The 14,090-nt window shown below is 35.9% G+C and overlaps 3 protein-coding genes across 4 annotated transcripts; 2 read left to right on the forward strand and 1 right to left on the reverse strand.

Annotated features, from left to right (window-relative positions):
- The first annotated feature begins 523 nt into the window (after positions 1-523).
- LOC112516630 (myosin-binding protein 2-like) lies at positions 524-4,133 on the forward strand. 2 transcript variants are annotated; one of them, XM_025123794.1, is made up of 4 exons: positions 524-1,008; positions 1,078-1,308; positions 1,460-2,586; positions 3,851-4,133. In XM_025123794.1, the coding sequence occupies exons 1-4, from the start codon at positions 666-668 to the stop codon at positions 3,908-3,910; spliced, it is 1,761 nt and encodes a 586-aa protein (XP_024979562.1). In that variant the 5' UTR covers positions 524-665; the 3' UTR covers positions 3,911-4,133. The 2 variants fall into 2 exon arrangements, with proteins under 2 accessions (XP_024979562.1, XP_024979553.1); XM_025123785.1 differs by having other exon boundaries at positions 525-1,308.
- Positions 4,134-6,797: 2,664 nt separating this feature from the next.
- Positions 6,798-9,739, forward strand: LOC112525850 (high mobility group B protein 15-like). The gene is made up of 7 exons (XM_025136185.1): positions 6,798-6,970; positions 7,166-7,244; positions 7,357-7,519; positions 7,854-7,896; positions 7,972-8,030; positions 8,158-8,567; positions 8,843-9,739. Exons 1-7 carry the CDS (start codon positions 6,798-6,800, stop codon positions 9,737-9,739), a joined length of 1,824 nt encoding a protein of 607 aa, XP_024991953.1.
- A 1,186-nt stretch (positions 9,740-10,925) lies between these two features.
- LOC112516639 (ethylene-responsive transcription factor ERF062-like) lies at positions 10,926-12,243 on the reverse strand. Its single transcript, XM_025123806.1, has one exon. The coding sequence runs from the start codon at positions 12,205-12,207 to the stop codon at positions 11,137-11,139; it is 1,071 nt and encodes a 356-aa protein (XP_024979574.1). The 5' UTR covers positions 12,208-12,243; the 3' UTR covers positions 10,926-11,136.
- Between the last annotated feature and the right edge of the window lie 1,847 nt (positions 12,244-14,090).

The raw sequence follows: 14,090 nt of genomic DNA on the forward strand, positions 1-14,090 counted from the left end.
GAAGTAGTTTTCAACGAAAATGATACATTTTCTAATATAAGAAAATGCAGGGACGATTTATCAAACACTTAACCGGTAAGTATTTACCGGTAAAATATAAAACTATCACTTATTTACCAGGTAAGATTTTAATTCGCAAAAACGACATTATGTGCAACAATTTATCCGGTAAATGCTTATGATGGTAAGAGTCATCGTCTTTACTTGCAGGTAAAAATTTTGATCCTTATCATATTCATTCGGTACGATAACATGACTTGGTAAACTCTTACCAAATAAGACTTTAATAGATGGACCGACCATATTCTTATTTTTGTTTATAAAACCATAATAATAATAATAATAATTTAATTAAGTAATACGATGGACAAATGGGAAAGCATTTTCATAAACCTCCAGAAATGAAATGCACGTGCATCGTTGATAACAATGCTTCGTGTCTTCCTTGCCAACAATATGATGAGGTCCAATTTTACATTAATTTTTTCTTGATTGGGCGGATATGTATGTCTTTCAAATCATCCAATCACGTAGAATTCAATTCTCTTGAATAACTCTTTAATTGCAATTGGGGGTTTCTTGATTTTTGTTTTCAAAATTGCAGAGTGGAGGAGAGGGTTCTACAATCAGGAAAATCTTTTCGATCTTCATCCGAACCCTAGAAGATGATGAGTAGGCAGCCTGCGCGTTTCTGGACATTCAATACTTTGGTGGGGGCTTTTCTTGATCTTTTCGTAGCTTATTTCTTACTCTGTGGCTCCACCATTGCTTTCTTTGCTGATAAATTTCTGGGTTTCTTTGGTTTCAGCTTGTCAACTCCTTATAATGTATTCTTTGATTCTGATTTCACAAATTTACTGTTTGATTACCCAACTGATAAGATCTCAGATGTTCAATTTGCTGTAGCTAGAAAGTTCCCTTTTGATTCGATTTTCTTTAGGATCCAGAATGGGCATGGAAGTGATGGTTTGAATTTGGATAGAGGTGATGGGTTTAGGGAATTAGAAGGTGAGGCATCTTGTAGTTCCATATCTGATGCTAGAAAAGTTGTTAGAAATGAAACTGATGATTCTGCAGTTAGATTTGAAAAAGGAAGGGGATTTGATATGAAAGGAAAAGGGGCCGCAAATTATAGAGTTAGAGGGAGTATTCGACGTAGAAGAAAGACTAGTCTTGATAGTGGGAAACACTCTTCTGTATCTACTTCCCCTACTTGGATCACATGTGTTGAAGACCAAAATAATCACAAAGAATCCAATGCACAACTTGAAGGCAGCCTCATTCTTTCTGGTGCTAACAGCTCTAACTGTGAGTATTTATTCGGGGCTTTACGTTCTTTTTGCTTCTATAAGTTGAATCTTTACATATTAGTTTATTGGATAGTAGGTATAAACTTGTGCAAAATCTTGATTGTTATCAGTATTTATCTTTGAAACTACTTTTTGTGTTGTTGATTTAGATGAAGCTGAGACTCCCATGGTGGTGAAATCGGATGGCAGGTTTCTAGATGATGTATCTAATGAATCTGGTAACAACCCAAGTGGGCTGAAAGAAAGGATTGCAACTGATGATGGTGATGAAGACAACCGAATTGTTTCATTGACACAAGAATTGGAAGTGGAGCGAGCTGCTCGATCTGCACTTTATGTTGAACTTGATGAGGAAAGAAATGCTGCTGCAACTGCTGCTGATGAAGCAATGGCTATGATTCTTCGCTTACAAGAGGAGAAGGCGTCGATTGAGATGGAGTCGCGTCAGTATAAGCGAATGATAGAAGAAAAATCAGCTTATGATCTTGAAGAGATGAATATTCTGAAAGAAATCCTTTTGAGAAGAGAAAGGGAGAAGCATTTCTTGGAAAAGGAAGTTGAAGCATATAGGCAGATGGATCGTCTTGAAAATGATCAACTTTCTGGCATTAATGTTCAAGATTTCAACGAAGATCCTGATCTGATATTACATGAGCTTAGCATGTCCATTGCCAATAGGAAGAATTCAGGAAATGAAGATCTTGAGTTATCAAAACGAGAAGACATAGAGAAACCTATAGCCATTGTAGGCGAAGTACCTGATTTGGAAATGAAAGCAGGTCATGCTTTTAATGGAAACAAAGAGCTGTACAAACAACGGACTGAAAAGGAATCACTTGTATATAATGTTCATATGATTGACAACGAGCCCAAAACGAGCGATGAGTCAAAGGGAAGTAAAAAACGACCAACGATGGATGAGACTGATGGGAGTTTTCTAAGGAGACTGGAGAAGGAAGCTGACCAAAATAGAAGCGGTTCAGAGGCGGCTGTTGGGCGGCTGCCGCCCATAAGCTCAAAGAGCGCAAGAAGGAATTCAACATCAGTGTTGGATAATGAAAGAATAAGAATTGACACTGAAGTTGGGTGGCTGAGGGAAAGGTTGAGGATTGTGCAAGAAGGGAGGGAAAAGCTTAACTTTTCTATTAATAATCGTGAAAAGGAAAGTTTGCAGTTGCAGCTGTTGGAGGATATCGCACGCCAGCTTCAGGAAATCCGAATGCTGACAGAACCTCGGAAAGCCCGTCAGGCTTCTCTGCCCCTTCCTTCCTCTAAGGTGCAAATTTAGAACCAAATGAACTTTTCATATTTGGCTTTCTTTTTCTATATACCTATGTGAAAGTTCATTCAATAACTTGATTAAGATATCATTTCACACAACTTTCCTAATGAAGCTTTTATCATCTTGAAAACCAACTTGGTTCCCTTGTGTAGAAACCTTGATTTGTTGTCTTTATGCCAACATTGATTCAGGAAGTCCATCCACAGTCAAGAATCTTTTTATTTCTGTGACAAATCATATGCTGCAAATTAATTTAGGATGGATCATCTTGTTTATGTATATGCTTGGACCCATAATTTCCTTGTCCTGATTGATTTGTAAGCTTCTAATGATGATCTAGTAGCGTAAACATCATCCAAGATCTTTGAGTTTCAAATCTGACAATCTTGAAAATCATGATAGTAGATCAAAGTGATAAGAAAATCTAATTAGCATCATTGTACATAAAAGATGATTTCTTTCTTTATTGGTTTGGTTTTAGATTTGATTTGTATATACATAGAATATAAACACACCATTCTCAACTAGAATCTTTGAATCATGGTGGATATTCGCGTGTGCCCATTTCTCTGCACATGTATTGTAGAAGCGTAAGTAGGATTACATCGAATTCCTACTAGTATTACACGTATATTGGAGAGTATAAATACCCCATGTGCTTATCGGTTAAAATATGACCACTGAACACACTAGTTTTTTTTTTTTTTTGTATATTCTCTATTGCTTTCTCTGCAATAATATTTGTTGCTGCTGCCACTGTTCTTTTGCAAAAACCACGTAAATTTTTGTGTTCTCTTTGGGAGATTGCATGTCTTTTTACTTGCTTATTTGCAACAATATCGATATTTTTAGGATCTCCCCCCCCCTCTTTTTTTCCCAAGAATTACCGTACCACCTAAGTAGCCATCCCCATACCATTCTCGGTAAATAGAGCTATGCTATGGACTAGAATATGGAAATGTCTTGCTGCTTCTTTCATCCTAGTAATTTTAGGAGAATAACGCACTGAAAGAAATTTTTTTAAATGCATGATCTTCTGACGTGTTAGGAAGAGACATTCTTAAATCCATAACATCTAAAAAAAATCTGTCGGAAGGTTATTTTCCTAAAACCCTCTGTCAACCATTGTATGTGGATATCAGATGATGTTTTCATCCCCTTCTTTGTATCAGTAGAAATTCTGACTGCTTTGTGTTTTCAAGAAATCAGTGATGTTCTGTTATGAGGTTCTGATGACGAACGATTATATTTTTTGCAGAGTTTGACAAAGAAAAGGCGATGTCGAAGTGTATCTTCAGGAGCTGCAAAAAGCTCTTGAATGCTGATGAAGTTTTTAAAGGGTTTCAAGACCAAAGAAACAGAAAGGATATTAAACAAGTTGGTGGTGGAGTCTTGATTTTAGGTTTTGTGATTTCGTATTATCTTGTGAATATTAAATCTAGTCGCAGTAGCATCTGTAGAATAAACCTCTAAAAGGGCACACCTTTGGCTGTAAAAATAGGAGTAGATGTTTCTTTATTCCATGTTTTTGTTTGTTTCCTTTTCCGATCCATATTACCGTTGACTTCCAAAAGTCAAACTCCGACGTTCTAAAAAGGGTACTCGATATGGAAAACGAACCTGGGCAACATCGACTAGTTACTCAGGAAAGAATACAAATAATACCACTGAACTTAAAAGAGAGTGCTGGTCATCTTTCTAATGTCTTTGTTAATCAAGATGTTTACGAGTTAATTATAAAATCATAAATTACAGAATGACCCTATTTTTGGCTTTCATCTTGTGGACATTTCTCCAAATATGACATTTTGAGTGCATGTAAGAATGACCACATCGGCTAGCATGCGATGTTTGTACATGAGATCGAGTATCAATGGCTTTTAAAATTTTCTGGGTGTTTCGGCTAGCTTGTACATACATTGACTAACACCAGGAACCCTTGGAGAATAGTTATGAAAATCCTTAATCCGAACTCAATGGCAATTAATGTTACAAACAAAAGGGTGTACAAAAAGAAGCTCCTTAATTTTATATCTTTCCGTATTATTATATATCAGACTTTTCATGTTTCTCAGTTACAAACTGGTTTAACTTAAAACAATATTACGGATTATATGTAACCCTCTTTACCTCAAGTTTTCATATTCACTCAATGATGGTGTGTGTTTATGATAAATTCAGGCCATAAACGCTTATTTTTGCATTATATTTGATCATTTAATGGTGATAAAAACAAGAAAAATAACCCAGATAAAAGGGGAAAATTTTTAATTGATAAATTTACCAAAATACCAAAATCTTGTCTCGAGTGTTTGCAATGCGAGAATTTGAAACCAGTGATTCGAAGGGCAAAAGGGTAATTCAAGAAACAGTAATTATGATTCAACCTCATCATCCTCAGCAAGCATCAACAATGTTAAACATACATTTCTACATCTAATCATAAGGTTAAACATATAGTTTTACGATATAAATTTCACCAAACGCTCCTTCCATAAAAAAGCTTATTTCATATCCCATTTCTGCAAACTCTGCCATGTCACCGTCTTTGGTAAGTTTAATTTTCGCATTTTATTTTCATCTGGGATTTTACTGTATGTATTGCCTTGTATTTTTTTCATTAATTTAATCAAAAAATGATCTTCAATCTTTGTTAGGATGACCCACAAGAAAAAAACTCAACCCTACCACTGTTCATCAGCAAATGTGTGATCTTTCGTAATAAAAGTAGGGTTCTTTTTGTTTTTTTGTTGTAATCAATGATTGGTTTTCACTTTGGTTACCCCCATTGACGACAGATCTCTCTTTCTAGATTGGAGCAGGCTATTCATCATTACTCTCTTCGATCGTTCTTTTTGGCTTTTTGCTTTTCGTTTTCGATTTTTCTATTTTACAAGCAGGATTTGCATTTCTATGTGTTTTTTTTTGTTATTTAAAATCCAATCATAATTCTATATATATGCAATAAGTTTTGACATCATCAGTTTTAGTTATCACATGGAGTTTAAACAAGTTCTTAATCAACACCAATGCATTTCCTGTTATTTTTATAAGTTTGGATGACATACGATCTTTTTGGAGATTTTACGATTTCTCTTTTATTTTCATATATATATATATATATATTACACTAATTTTAATTCATAATAATTTACTTATAATAATGATGTAAAGATTTTAAAATACTTGTGATTTGAAGGAAAATAATCCTTTGTGTTGGCCATCCAAAATTTGTTGATATATGTGTATATTCTTGAATATTATCTTCATATTTCCATATGATCTCTTTTACCCAAGTAGATTCAATATGCTTAGAATGTCAGAGAAAATATACTTCTAGTTGGCCTAGACCTGCAAACCCAGCTGAGAAAGAGATAATATGGGTAATTTATTAGCAGAGTCTAAAAGGGTTCTTAATTTGTAGTTCTAAATTGAAAGGGATTCATCTGTTACATACTTGATGCTCCAAAGGAATCAATGGCTATGAAAGATGTTATATTGTACTACTGCTACCATCCACTTTGGCCAATTGATACATCCTTTTGATGATACAAACAACAATGGTGCTTGTTCCTTCCTTCATTGTTCTTCCTTAACAAGGTGAATCCTTGTTCTTTGGAAGCTCACAACTGGTTACTGTTTTCCTTCTGTGTGTTTTGTGCCCCTTTTTTCTTGTTTTGTTTGAAGCTCATGGCTTTCTTTGGCTTTAGTTGTTAGAACATTAGACTCTTCTATGATCATTGTATTCGAATGAAGATCATTGGATCTTTTTATTCTGAAAGAAAAAGATCGTTGGTCCAAGGAGTCATGTTCTGTAAATGGGTTCTAATTGGAAGAGATATGAATTTGGGGCAGTTTTGTATGTGGGTTAAGTTTAGTTTTTTGTATTTCTGCTACTTTATGCACTTGTAAATGACCTCTGTTTGATCATTGCTGAGTTGTTACGTTTCACATCTTTCTTCTTCTTGGGTCTATGATGATAAATGTGATTGTGGGAATTCATTTACTAGAAAATTGGGATGGGGCCTATGAATGGAGCACAGGGAATGGAGGTGAACTTTGTAAGCAAATGGCATTGTATTATCTTGTTTGATTTGGGTTCTTTCTATTCTTTGTGTGTTCAGTGAAGAAACAGTTGCCTGACACTTTAGAAGAAGGTTGAGCAGGGTGGCTCAGCTGCCAGAAGTGGTTGTGGTTAAGCGGCAATGGCAGCATCTTCTTCGACAGAAAACAAGAACTTAGTTCCAATCAAAGAGAAAACTATGCAGTATTATCTATATCCGCCGCCCATTGCGCAGTACGAAGACGTTATAGCCAATGCTAAACTCTTCATGGATATTCTTGGGAAATTCCATGCTGCTATGGGGACCAAATTCAAGTAAGTATTTACTATTATAACCCTTCTCTAAAGTCTAATACTAGTATGATGTTGTTAGAAACTTGTTAATCTATCTTTTATGTATTTCTTTTCCAATTTCAAGGTTGGATTGAGAATTAGATTCTGATGTTTCTGGGTCCTTCTTAGATTTCCTGGTTCCAAGATTGATGCTATCTAATACATTTCTCATTGTAGAATTCCTATTGTTGGTGGCAAGGATCTAGACTTGCATCGTCTATTTATGGAAGTCACTTCCCGTGGCGGCATTAAAAGGGTACCATTGATCTTTCTTGCTATTAGTTTTATGGGACTCCTAATATTCATGGCAAATCACTTGCTATCATTTTGGTTACGTGTTTCCACTTTGTGGCCAAACTGAAGTGCAGGTTCTTGAAGAGAAGAAGTGGAGGGAGGTGACTAATTGTTTCAGCTTTCCTCCATCGGCTACCAATGCTTCTTTTATCTTGCGCAAGTATTATATGTCACTCATTCACCATTTTGAACAAGTTTATTACTTTAAGGCCAAAGCATGGACTCCTGTTCCTACTGGTCTGTACAAAGCTCTTATCTCTAGCAGTAATATGTAATTCGGGGAAAGTTAAATATTTTGAAAACCTAGGAACCAATTATTTCATGTATTAATTTTCATTCATAATGAATAACACTGAATAATCATGGATATTATTCATGAATATCATGCATTTTTATCATAAATATCATGTATTTTCATCATAAATACTTCTCGTCATGAATATCTATCATGACATTCAGCATGTATAAAACATGAATGGTTGGTTCCTAGGTTCTCAAAATATTCACCGTTGAACCTGCCCCTATGTATTCTGCACCTTTTTTATAGTTTTTGAACAAATTATTTCCTCAGATACTTGGCAGAGTACAAAGTCCACCCTCACTTCAACATCTGGAATGAATAAAGCCGTGCTTCCGTTACCCGAAATTCAAATGGCTCCTTTGAAACAGCAGACATCTCTCTCACCAGAAATTCAAGTCACGTCAGTGAAGAGGCAGAGGACAACAGATGAGGACGCATCATCTAAAGGTCGCTATCTTCTCTGATACATCTTCATAGTTCTATTTGTAAAACACCAACCTTCAAATTGCCCTCGTTTTCGTTCTGTTCCAGTTGACCTCTGCTAGGACTTAAATTGTTCCATTTAACAATGCAGATTCTCCAGAATCATCAATAGGTCTACCAGTTACTGGCATAATTGATGGAAAATTCGAAAGTGGGTATCTGTGTACTGTCAGAATAGGTGGAGAGCAGCTACAAGGTGTTCTTTATCAGACGGTGCAAACCCCATCATGTGAAACGCCAAAACACGATGGTCAAGTACCTCAGCTCGGAACCATGGATGCAACTCAGGCATCAACCGTGGTCAGGTGTAGGCGGAGGCGTAGGAAGAAATCCGAGATGAGGAAGAGGGATCCTGCTCATCCAAAACCAAACAGAAGTGGGTATAATTTCTTCTTTGCCGAACAGCATGCCAGGCTCAAATTACTTCACACAGGCAAGGATAGAGGCATCAGTAGGATGATCGGTGAACAGTGGAACAAGCTAACGTTGTCTGAGAAGGCGGTGAGCGCCATGAAAAAGAAAATCTTTGATCTTTTTGTTTTTCCTGTACTTGCCCTATTTGTATAGCTTTTGCTTACTTATATCCAGCTTTTCAAAATTTAAGCGTACCTGCTTTTCTCTCTTTCACACACTTTTCACAACCTGGGGGTCTTCACAGAAAAAGCCGCTCTACTCTTTGAGGTAGAGGTCAGGTCCACGGACATTTTACCCTCTCTATACCCACTAGGGATATACTGAGCTCGTTTGGTTTGATGGATTTTTAATTCTTGCTTCAGGTTTACCAGGAAAAAGCTGTGAAAGATAAGGAACGATACATAACTGAAATGCAGCATTATAGAGAGAGTTTCAGAAGAGGGGGAGTCATAAGCAATGCAATGCCTTCACAGCAACAGTATTTTATGCTGGACACGAATATGATGCTGGTTGAGAACACCGAATATGATGGTGGAAGTTTTCATCGAGCTCCTGAAAATGAGCTGACTTCTGGGTATTGTGACAATGACAAAAGCAGCTTTGAAGGTGAAGAGAAAACTACAGGTAAGGATTCAAATCTGGGAACACCATTGGCAGTTGAAATGGGAGCTGAAAATGTTGAAATAGAAACAGTAGCTGGAGAAAAGGATCTGGGACTAGCTAAAATAGACAGAGTAGGCAAAGAGTTCCTGGAGGATGCCGAAATGAAGCAGGAGGAGCTATTATTTGGCGGGCATAAAAAACCATTCAATATTAAAGGTGACCAGTCGTTTCTTGATGAATCCCTTCAGCAAAAATCAGTATCTGTCCAAGAGAACGAACCCCTAATCATTGAAAATGAATCAAAGCAAGATGGAAAGAGCCCTGATGAACCAAAGATGTCTAATATTGATGATGAAATCAAGACAAAATCAGCTGACAACCAAGAGAGAGATTCTGTGGCTATTCAAGAGAAGTTTTCGGTAAAATTTGATGGTATAATTGAGAACGGGTCTTATGTTACTAATGAAGAGATACGTATGGAGAATCCAATGGCTGTCCAAGAGAGGGAAGTTGTTACTGGTGAAGACATAGTTGGAAACAAACCAGAACCTTTCCATCAGAAAGAATTAGTGTACATTTCAGAGAATCTTGAGAAAGATCCACAAGTTTCCCAAGAAACGGTTTCAACAGTAAGGGAGGTGGAGTTCATGTCCTAGAGAACGCGTCATGCTCTGGCGAAGAAAAGACCGAGCAGAAAACAAAAGAGGACTAATGACGGACAACTAAAAAAGGTAAAAAGATCCTTTGTTGATTAGGACAACATTTTTGACACGAGAAATAGTAGTTTAAGCTTTTTATCAACTGTAGCTTTTTCCATCAACACTGTTGCTTTTAGAATTCCAGTACGCTGTTCTCTTCTCACTTCTATGTTTCTGTTGGTACGATTAATATGCTGGTAGAAGCAATGTTTGTTCAGTCAGAGACAATCTTTTGCGCATATTTGAATAGAGTCAAGGCTATGAATCTTGATTTGGCCAAATTAAGTTCTTTTTTTCTTGTTTCTTCAGGCTATTCAGAAAAAAAGAACATGTTTCTGGATCTTTTTCTTGTCCTGTTAGGTCCAATGAAATGTAAAACAGCATATACACAAGGGGGTTGTGGTTCATGTATCCACCTCAGGTATAAGAGTGAGAACTTGCAACAAGCATAGGTTTGAGAGCAAGTAGAAAGAATAGCCGAGAGTATGTGAAGTGTGTCAAACTCACTAGGAAACGAACTTGAGCTCCTAATTTTCCTTTTGATGTTTCTAGAGATGGCTTCAGCCTTAGAGACACAGAACACCTTCCGTCTTGTATATCTGGTATGCAGACTAGACAGGACTAAATGGGTGAGAGTGAGGTAGCCAGGTGAAAGAATTGTGGAAAGTTTTAAGGTTTTAATTTGATATGGGTAGTTTAGTAACTTACCAAGTTTGTCCCATCTCCTTGGTTTTCTGGAAAAAAAAAAAATGTATTTTTGCCCCACTCAGCCTTGTCCATTCCCAAGGCCAAGACTCCATCGGGTACCATAGCCTAACTGCTTAATAGTGTTTCTTTTCGGTATATGCATTAAATATGCGCAAAACATGGGGGAATAATAAAAGCAAATGGTTATTGAAAATTTGAAACTTAAAAATTCTATTAAGTTCCAGGACATACAAAAGTATTACCTTGCCTTAATTATATATCAAGATTGGTGCCCACTCCTATGTGGGTCCACATACTTGCTTAGAAGATGCTTGAACTTAGAGGGTCCATAGAGAAAATCCTAAATATGACAGGGACAACCACAATTAAGAATTCCATGTAAATTTGCATAAAAAGTCAACCCCTTTAAAGAAGAATTGTTTCCATCAACACTCAAAACCTACCAAAACCAAAACTTGAAATCTTAATTAATAAAGGTACTTAAAAGAGAAAATAAATGCAACAATACTCTTGGAAGAGAAGATGAAAAATAATGGGCCTTCCAATAAAAGAAAAAGGAGGGGAAAATAAGATCGTTTTCATTTGTGCCATAAGGAGCAAAAACATCATATAAAATGAAGAAAAGAACAGACTATGAGCATATGTAGTCATGAATCAGAAACAAGAAGAGCATCCCAGATCATATCCATGTCCAAAGATGGCATTCTACTCAACTGAACCCCTTCCACAAAATCTGATGGAGGCCCTGCTTCTACGGGTTTCTTGCTTATTCCATTGCTTACCTCCGATCTGCTTTTGTTGTTTGATTCATAATCTGTATAGTTTCCGACCATTGAGGTTTCTGATAAAGCCATTTCCGGCAATGGTGATGATAGATCATTACCCTTCTTATTATTATTACCTTCGGATGACATCCCCTGAGATAAAGCTTGCAACTTTGCTTCAAGAAGAGCTGCGGTATTTCGGTTTATTGAATTGGCCTTTAGTTGGTTCTTCAGATTCGGGAAGTTTAAGTGTGCATAATCACCCCTTAGCAGATAAGCAGCTGTATCATATGCAAAAGCAGCTTCTTCTGCTGTTTCAAACGTCCCAAGCCAAACCCTTGTACGATTTCTTGGTAACCGGATTTCTGCTACCCATTTTCCCCAATGCCTTTGCCGTACCCCTCTAAACAGTTTTGCTGGTGAACAAACTGATGTCGAAAAGGAAGTCCTTTTGAAGGTAGTATCAGGACCCCGTCTCCCTGTATACTTCATTGGCTGAGTCTTGCTAGTTTTCAACCAGTAGTCACCAGAAAAACCCTTAGAAGGGTGGTTAGCCAAGTTTTGGTTGATTCCTAGCCAACCTGTCCCTGGCTGCAAACTGGTTGCAAATTTGGGTTCATTCAAAAGCAGGCTTAGGTTCGGGAATCTTGAGGTGTTGGTTAATGAAGGAGTAGAAGATGGCTCAGAAGCTTGTGAGAGAGTTTGAAGAAAATTTAGTGGAAATGTTGGATCATTTGAACAAGTAAGCCCATCTGAGGTCAAAAGCAATCTTTTCAGGGGCGATGATGATGAAGATGATGACGATACTGATGAAGATGAAGATCTTGAACCACCATGACAGCTTAGCTCGTCAAGATCATTCCAGATGTTGGGATTTTCGACAACTTGTGTTCCAGTTTGTTGAAAACAAGAAGGCAAGAAAGTTTCCATCTTAGGAAACAGATGATTCTCCATTGGTAGTAATCTAATCTTTGAATTAGAAAGACACAAATTAGAGGTTCCAAATTCCAATGATATAGAAATGTTGTGAAGGCACTATTGGCTTATATATTCCAAAGCCTCAGGCCACCACAGTAACATGTCTTTGATGTCAATGCATCTAATATTTATATAAACTCAAAAGTCAGATCTAGAGTTCAAAAAAAGGGTCATCAAGATTAAACCCCCCCAAAACAATTCCACGCTTTCGTGCCCACCATTCATCGATATTCTTCTATCGACCAATCAAATCTTGACACCTCATCTCCTATTAGTTTTTATGTTATTCTAAGGTTAACAGATATTGTTATATATTCTTCCCTGATGGAGCTTTTCAACTTCATTAATAGTGATCATGTGATAACTAATGAACCGCTAATGTCCTTTTCTATCTTTTGCTTTTTGATAATGATTAGACTTGCTAACTGGTTCCTCTGAGAATATGATAAATAAATTTAGAGATAACATTATATATATATAAAATAAGGCTGTAGGTGTAGTAAATGGCTGTGTTTTGGCATCGAAGAGAAAGGACCATCTCATGATTGGCATTTGGCACATGTTTACAGGCAAATTAGATGCCAACAATGCATTTCAACCTTATAATTATTCTACTTTTGGAAAGAAAACCATAAATATAAGCAAGTTATTGCTGTTCTTTTTTGGATCTAACAATATAAAAGGGAAGAACATGCACTCTTCTTTTGACCCAAAGTTTTCAAACTTAAAATTGGTATTCATATTGCAATCGAATATGCATTGTTTGTACGTATTCCTCTTTATTTTTAGGTTTTTTAGGTAAGATCGATACTTATATCGAAAGATGCACCAAAAGAGGTCTTTCGTACAAATAAGACCCATGACGAAATTTGAGCATTTATGTTGATGAGAAGCTTTCTGTAAACACTATTCAGTATGTGTTGTGACGCTATCAGATTCTGTATCTCCATACATACACATATAAAGGGACATTTTTCTCCATGGATCTAAGAGGACAAAGAGACATGAGGCCATGTTTTCTCAAACCTTCTTTTTCCCCTTTATCGATTATTCTTTCTTTTCTTTTATATATATATATATATAGAGAGAGAGAGAGAGAGAGGAGAGAGAGGAGCACATTAACTATAAGCCTAATCTATGTTACAAACTATAGGGGTGTTTAGGATTGCTTATAAAAATAACTTATTGACTTATTTCGGAGTGACACCAGTAATAAACACTTTTAGTATTTTGATAAACTTATACCGGTAATAAGGAGTTTTTGAAGAAGTTAAACTCTTCTGACTTATAATAAGTTGATAAGTGCTTTTGTAGAAAAGTATAAGTTATTTTAGATAAATAATCCCAAACACCCTCTATATGTATTGCTCATATATGAAAAACACATATAAAATATGCATTGTTAATACAACGTTGTTTCATATATAAAACGTTCAAAACTATTTTATGTATGAAAAAATAACATAAAAATACGTTTGTATATGAAAAGGAAAAATTTAAGAAAATCCAATGGACTTTAATATTTGGAATGATCAAGTTTTTGGACAATTTTTTGGAACAAACAAGTCTTTGAACATTTTAAAGCATGTTAAACAACTTATTGGGCTTTCTAAAACTTGTTAGGTACATCATTATTACCTATACAACTGGTTAATATGGTAAAATAATTGAAAAAATCTGGAGAAAAAAAACCAATGGACTTTCATATTTTGAACGATTAAGTTTTTAAATATTTTTTGAACAAAAAAAATACTTATATCTATAAAATAAAACAAATATACCAAAAAAAGTATTTACATTTACAAAAAAAATATTTATATTTAAAAAAAATTATTGATGAAATTTATTTTAATTAAAGT

Source organism: Cynara cardunculus (genome assembly GCF_001531365.2).
Source record: "Cynara cardunculus var. scolymus isolate 2C chromosome LG 1, CcrdV1, whole genome shotgun sequence".
Taxonomy (NCBI): Eukaryota; Viridiplantae; Streptophyta; class Magnoliopsida; order Asterales; family Asteraceae; genus Cynara; species Cynara cardunculus.

Excerpts from the sequence above, each read along its gene's own strand:
- LOC112516630 (XM_025123785.1), top strand. The coding sequence starts at position 666 with ATGATGAGTAGGCAGCCTGCGCGTTTCTGGACATTCAATACTTTGGTG. Across the intron at positions 1,309-1,459 it reads TGGTGCTAACAGCTCTAACT|ATGAAGCTGAGACTCCCATG; the intron begins GTGAGTATTTAT and ends TTGTTGATTTAG. Across the intron at positions 2,587-3,850 it reads TGCCCCTTCCTTCCTCTAAG|AGTTTGACAAAGAAAAGGCG; the intron begins GTGCAAATTTAG and ends TATTTTTTGCAG.
- LOC112525850 (XM_025136185.1), top strand. The coding sequence starts at position 6,798 with ATGGCAGCATCTTCTTCGACAGAAAACAAGAACTTAGTTCCAATCAAA. Across the intron at positions 6,971-7,165 it reads GCTATGGGGACCAAATTCAA|AATTCCTATTGTTGGTGGCA; the intron begins GTAAGTATTTAC and ends TTCTCATTGTAG. Across the intron at positions 7,520-7,853 it reads ATGGACTCCTGTTCCTACTG|ATACTTGGCAGAGTACAAAG; the intron begins GTCTGTACAAAG and ends TTATTTCCTCAG.
- LOC112516639 (XM_025123806.1), bottom strand. The coding sequence starts at position 12,207 with ATGGAGAATCATCTGTTTCCTAAGATGGAAACTTTCTTGCCTTCTTGT.